The sequence below is a fragment of the Apium graveolens genome, chromosome 3, assembly GCF_009905375.1.
Source record: "Apium graveolens cultivar Ventura chromosome 3, ASM990537v1, whole genome shotgun sequence".
Lineage (NCBI taxonomy): Eukaryota > Viridiplantae > Streptophyta > Magnoliopsida > Apiales > Apiaceae > Apium > Apium graveolens.
Genome location: NC_133649.1, coordinates 30775957 through 30783160, shown reverse-complemented (window position 1 = coordinate 30783160; position 7204 = coordinate 30775957). Strand labels below are relative to the sequence as shown.

The 7204-nt window shown below is 32.6% G+C and overlaps 1 protein-coding gene across 1 annotated transcript; it reads left to right on the top strand.

Annotated features, from left to right (window-relative positions):
• Positions 1–3973: 3973 nt before the first annotated feature.
• On the top strand, positions 3974–5656 carry LOC141714066 (uncharacterized). The gene has a single exon (XM_074517608.1). The coding sequence runs from the start codon at positions 3974–3976 to the stop codon at positions 5654–5656; it is 1683 nt and encodes a 560-aa protein (XP_074373709.1).
• The last annotated feature ends 1548 nt before the right edge of the window (positions 5657–7204 follow it).

Genomic DNA, 7204 nt, shown 5'->3' with positions numbered 1-7204 from the left:
ACTGTGATATATAAATGGAAAATGCACAAGAAACCGACAGAAGCCCAGCCTCAACAATAATTTTGATTCCAATTTTATAATAATATATTCATTTTTATATATTATAAAAATATATTATTTCTATTTTAATTTTTAATTTTAATTAATAATATATTATTTATTAAATTAAAAAAGTAACTTCTGTTACTTAATAATATAAGTTTGAGGACTAAACAATATAAGTCAAATAAAGTAATCTTCATGAAGTAATAAACCAGGTAAAAAACTAACAAAGACAAAGTTCAAGTAGATGATAGCTATAATATTTCCTACACGCCTTCACCCAAAAGATATATGTAATTGAACTGCGAAACAGAGTAGTGAACTTCAAGAATGTCATAGAAATTGCAATAATATATACCAGAGGAATAAGTTTAATATATTATATAAATACATTCCAATAAGATAAGCACTAGCCATATACAACGGTCGAAGCATTTAATCCAGATTACACAGTTAGGAATACACAACATTCACTACTAAAATATCAGCCTCAAAATATCTAAGAGAGTGATCACAAATTGATGGAAAATTCGTGAAGGTCGCAGCGCCTATAAAATTGAATGTATATAGTAGTATAAAATGTGAAGTTCGCGGCCCTATCAAGTTACGGAGGACTAATAGCAGAAAGTAATCCAACATAAAAAAATATTCAAATATTGACTCCCATTTTAGGAAAGCATAGAAATAACTCTAGCTAATCTTCATTTTCAATAATACAAAGATGTCTGCATAGTATAATATTACACCAGCCCTCGTTAATTTATCTAAAATTTAAAATGGACAGGGAAAAGCATATTCATGATGCCTCATCATTCATTTAAATACACCACAACAAGTATGACTTATGGCATAGTGATGATTACTTCCCATTTTTATTTTTTGTCACCTCAAAGCTAGTCAAGATAATAATTTGATCATATATACTACTCACAAAAGAAGAATGATAATATTATGAAATTCACTTCATAATTTTGTAACACTTACTATCGGGGAGAGGGGGAGAGCAGGGGAGAGAGAGAGATCTGGATACAAACAAAATCTTAAAATACAGAAGAAACAAATCAGGAGAGTTGATTGTTGTTGCGATATGGAGTCATAGTTCAAACCAACTAAAAGGTATTACAATTAGGGCACATTCAAATCCAATTCAAACACCCAATCAGTAAAAAAACCCGAATTAGAACTCATCTGAATTAACCAACTAAATACAAAACCCTAGTCAATTAAATACAAAAAAGTTACCAATCGGAGCTGGTAGGAAGGAAGAAGATGCTAAGAAGTTCAAATCTAAAAATTTAACCTGCAAATCAAAAAAAAAATGAAAAATGAGAAAGTATAATTGGGAAGAAGAAAATGTTGTAAGGTTCAATTACAAATTAAGGCTGACAAATCTTGAAATCTACTCGTGCAAGTATGTTTGCCATCAAGGAGAGAAGAAAGGGAGACATGGAGTGGGGGAAAGGATAAGTTTGAGGAATTTTGAGTACAGAGGCACGCATCTAATGTTTATTTTCATATTATGCGGAATTTTCACCACCTTTGAAATATTTTGACATACTAAAAAGTTCAAATCTACTATTCATTTATTATTCATGTTAATCTTTATTTATTTTTATTTTTAAAAAATAATTGACCTAAATAAAATTAGCTTATGAGTTATTATTGCAAAGAGACAATTTTATTTATTTTAGTTTTTTCTAATAAATTTTAATTTATAAAGATTCAAAATACAGAAATATATTTGTACTTATATACAATTTATGTGATTTGAGCAAAAACATTTAATATATAATTTATCATATACATTTCAATTTCAATTTTTTTTATTTTATATATTTTCCTTTTTACTTTTAATTATTAAATTATTTTATATTAAATAATAACCAAACAAAGTAACTTCTGTATTCATGTAAAATTTATTTTTATAAATTTTATTAAATATTATATATCACATTTTCACTTTAACATTTTTAAAAATTAAAAAATATCTAATGTAACACGAGGTGTTAGTGTTACATGGTGTGCAAAACCAGCATTTTTCTGCAACACTAGCTGTATAGCTATTGTAACACTAATTGAGAGGTGTTACAATAGGACAAAAGTTTCTTAACTAATGTAACACTGCTTGTAATACCTGCATTACAGTAGCCCACTTATGGCGTAGTGTAGTCGTACTATAAGAAAACTGTTAATAGACATCAGTTTTAATAGACATCGGTTGCTTTGGCAACTGATGTTAAAAGATTTTTTAACATCACTTCTTCTAAAACCGATGTTAAAGTTATTAATAGACATCAGTTACTAATGAAACCGATGTCCAAACTACTTTTTAAAAAACAAAAAAAAACACGCGGCACATGCATTCCCCCAAACTTGAAATATTTTCCCCTAAATTAACTTTAAAAAACATTCCCCTAGTCGACTTTCTTTCCCCCCTTCTTTTCCCCCTTCTTTCTCAAGAACCCAGTCTACTTTCTAAAAAAAACCCGCAATCAACACTAAATCTATACTAATCTATACACTCACAAACTCATAATCTTCTCAAGAACCCTAAATCTATATTAATCTACACTCAAGAACCCTAAATTGAAACCCCCTAATCTACAAACCTTAGATTATAAACCCCCAAATGTCGAATTCGTAGTCGGTGCTTATATCTACTCGGTGCTTCAATTGTTCTTGCAGAGGAAGCTTATATCTACCCGATTAACCTGTAATCTACCTCAATTTGTAAGTGTTTTTCTAATTTTCGTTTCAAAATTTCAAATTTTGGATTTTAATTTAATTTTTTACATATTAATTGATTCTTCATCTTGGGTCATCTATAAAGTAAGTTAATTTTTAGTTTTTATGAATGCATGCCTGGTTTTTGCTAATTTTCAGTTTTTATGTATGTATTTTCTAATTTTTATGTTAGTAAACATCTTTTTTTTGACACATTGTTTGATTCTTGTTGTTATTTGCAGGGCCCTGTGTTATCTTGTTAATTTGAAAAGCTTCTTTGTTTTTTGCGCTTGCTTGTTAATTTACAAAGTAAGTTCATCTATATTTGTTCTCGATGATGTATGTTTATGTATGTGTTTAGGTTTATTGTATTCTGAACACAGTATGGATTTTTCCCCACCAAATTGGATGTACATTTATCCCCTGTTTCTTTTTTTTTTTCTGCATAATTTGTGATGTTATTAGTTTGGTTTATTTCAGGGTTTATTGTTCTGGTACGAATGATTGATTAGAGTATATAAACCATATCCGAAAATATTGAGTAGACATATTTGTCCAATTTACGTTTGTATTTATTAATTTAAGCATCTTTATATAAGATGTATAATTAATGAATAATAACTTAAGTGGATATGTACATGTTCTTACTAAGTTAGTTTATTAAATTTCTGAAGAACATAAAACTGATGGATATGAATATAATATGTGAGTCGTGTGTGTTGCTTATAAAAAAATTTGTAGGTATATGAACAATTATGGATAAGTCGTGGATTTCAGCGGATAGAGAAACGTTAGATTATGAAATTGGTGTCTAGAAATTCTTGATGTATGCTGAACAAAATTGTAAAGATCCTAAGCAAATACCTTGTCCATGTGCACGATGCGTTAACTTTAAGAAGTTTTCGATAAAAATAATTAGGGGACACTTGTATAAAAAAGGTTTTAGTTTGGGTTACACTAATTGGATTTGAAATGGGGAGCAGACTAGGTCGTCTTTTGATAGTAAATTACCCGCTACCGTTTCCGGTTCCGCTTCCTCTTCAGGCCCTTCTTCAGAAGACCATATTCCTGATGCAGAATAAAAAATGCCTAATATCTGTGAAGCGGCCCACGAGGATTACGACAAAGAAACCTACGAGTTTAAGAGGTTCGTGAGGATGCCGAACAACCTTTGGACGAGGGTAGTGATTCCACCAAATTAGATTCAATGCTAAAACTACATAACTGGAAAGCGAGGTTTGGTGGTAGCGATAGTGCCTTTACTGATTTACTCACTTCTGTCGGGTCCTTACTGCCTAAAGATCATGTCTTGTCGGTTAATGCTTACGAAGCAAAGAAAACCCTATCTAATTTAGGCCTAGAATATACAAAATTCCATGCTTTCCCGAACGATTGCATTCTGTACAGAGATGTAAATGTCGATGCTACCGAGTGTCCGAAATGTCGTGTATCTAGGTGGAAGGTTGGGAAGGATGGCGAACCAAGGATTAATGTTCCGACCAAAGTTATGTGGTATTTTCCAATCATTCCTAGGTTTAAAAGACTGTTTAAATCTGCTTTTACGGCTAAGCTAATGACTTGGCATGCTGAGCAGAGAGTCGAAGATGGACTGATGCGCCATCCAGTCGATTCCCCTTCATGGCGGAATGTTGATTACATTTGGCCAACCTTTGGAAATGAGCCAAGAAACATCCGCTTAGCTTTGGCGGCAAGTGGTATAAACCCGCATAATAATGGCTTAAACAATAGATATTCTTGCTGGCCAGTGGTACTAACTACATACAATCTGCCTCCATGGTTATGCATGAAGAGGAAATTCATGATGTTAATAGTTTTAGTCTCCGGTCCACAGGAACCGGGTAATAATATTGATATGTTTTTACAACCGCTCATTGACGATTTGAAGAAACTTTGGGAAGAAGGTGAACCAAATGTATATGATGCCCATACCAAGTCTTTTTTCACTCTAAGGGCAATATTGATGTGGACCATAAATGACTTTCCGACATATGGAAATTTGTCGGGTTGTGTCAATCAGGGTTATATGGCTTGTCCAGTATGTGGTGAGAATACGGTGGCGAAATATTTACCTCATTCAAGAAAAATGTGCTTTCAAGGTCATCATCGATACTTGCCTCGACATCACCCTTATAGGAAGAAAAAAGCAGCCTTTAATGGCGAACAAGAATTAGGAGAGGCAAGTCAGCCCCTTTCTGGAGAAGAGGTGTTAAGGCAGGAGGAGCGAATTTTTTTTTCTTTTGGTAATGAAGCAAATAAGAAGTCGAAAAAGGTGGACTGTCCTTGGAAGAAAAAGTCAATATTTTTTGAGTTAGAATATTGGAAATATCATCATGTTCGTCATTATCTCGATATAATGCATGTTGAGAAAAACGTGTGTGATAATCTGATCGAGACTTTTCTAAATATAAAATATAAGTCCAAAGATAGTGAAGCATCCCGGAATGATATGATTGTAATGGGTGTTAGGACAGATTTAGCTCCACAAAAAGTAGGAAAAAGAACTTACTTGCCCCCTGCACCTTACACTCTTTCGAAGGATGAAAAAAGAAAAAAATTATCATCCCTTGCGTCGATGAAACATCCATATGGACATTTATCGAACATCAAAAATTGTGTATCTTTACCAGATATGAAGTTATTTGGGCTCAAGTCCCATTACTGTCACATACTTCTTCAACAGCTCCTTCTGGTTTCAATTCGTTCTATTCTTCCAAAACATGTGAGGGTTATCATAATTAGATTGTCTTTATTTTTCGATTCTTTGTGCAACAAAGTCGTCGATGTATCAAAGTTGGATAAAATGCAATCCAATATGGTGCTGACCTTGTGTGACCTGGAAAAGATATCCCCCCCTCATTTTTCGATGTAATGATACGTCTCACAGTGCACTTGCTTAGGGAATTGCACTTGTGTGGACCTGTTTTTTACAGATGGATGTATCAATTTGAACGCTTCAATAAAGTGTTAAAAAGTTATGTTCGAAATTATTGTTATCCGGAAGGTTGTATAGCCGAGAGTTATTTAGGAGAAGAATCTGTGGAATTTTGTACGGAGTTTATTCGGCAGAGTTGTAGAACTACTGGTCTTCCAAAGGAGGAAAAGCTCTCGGGTCCATTATCCGCTGCAACAATGAAGTCAGTGGAGGAAAAAGAATGCGATGAGGCTCATCTACATGTTCTACAAAACACGCTGAAGTGTATCCGTATATTTTGTAAGCTACATTATTTTTCCTATTTATCTTTTTAAGAAAGCTTTTTTCGTAGTCACTAATGTTTATTTACCTTACTTCTAATCTGACGGATGAACATAAACTACAACATCATCTGAGATTAAATAGTTTGTAACATTTATTGTGAATTATAATTACGCACTTATACATTCTTATATATATTGCGAATGCTAAAGTTGTACTTATATATATTAAAGGAATTTAACAAAGTAATGGAAAAGAAACATCACAAATCTGATAAACACTCGGGAAAGGGCCAAAATAGCCAGGCAGATGGTGTAGACCCCTCATAAAAAAATGAAAAATAGGTTTAATTACATTTACTGTGATTTTTTTATCAGCAATATTTAAAATTGAATTTACTGTGAATCTTGATTATGCACTTATATTTTATTTACTGCCATTTTTTAACTTCACGAAGTTACTGTGAATTTTAATTATTAACTGCATAAATTTAGTGTGAATATAAAAGTGAATTTACTTATATATATATTTGCAGCATAAATCTGATTCACACTCGGGACAAGGCCAAAATAGCCAGGCAGATGGTGCAGACCCCCCATTAAAAATAATGAAAATGAAAAACAGGTTTAATTACATTTACTGTGATTTTTTCATTTTCTGCCATTTTTTAACTACATAAATTTGGTGTCAATTTACTTATATAAATTTGCAGGACATTGACAAAATAATGGCAAAAAAGCAACACAAATCTAAATCATCGGGAAAGGGTCAAAAGAGAAAGGCAGATGGTGAAAATGAGAAGCAAGTGGAGGTGAAAGCTTTGAAATTTCAAGTAGAAGATTTAAAAAACACTACAGAAGCTGCGGAGTCAAACTTTGGCACAGTTACTAGTACAGAATCTATAAAGAAAAGAAGAAAGCGCAAGGAAAGAAGTTTAAAATTCGATACAGTCGCAATGGTATTCCTATTGGAGATACTAGACCAACCTTGCAATGATACATTGGCATGCTAGCAAGGACTATGGTACCAATCGATATGCCAACGTGGCCAAAAGTGGATGCTGATTTAAAAGCAAAAATATGGAGTGATATTCAGGTACAATCATATATAAATGGATGACCATTTAATTATTATTATTCCTATGTTATTCCTTTTTTATGAACAATAATTTGTATTCCTCTGTTTTTCTTCAGGATACGTCCAAAGTGGATCCGGAAAGTGAGA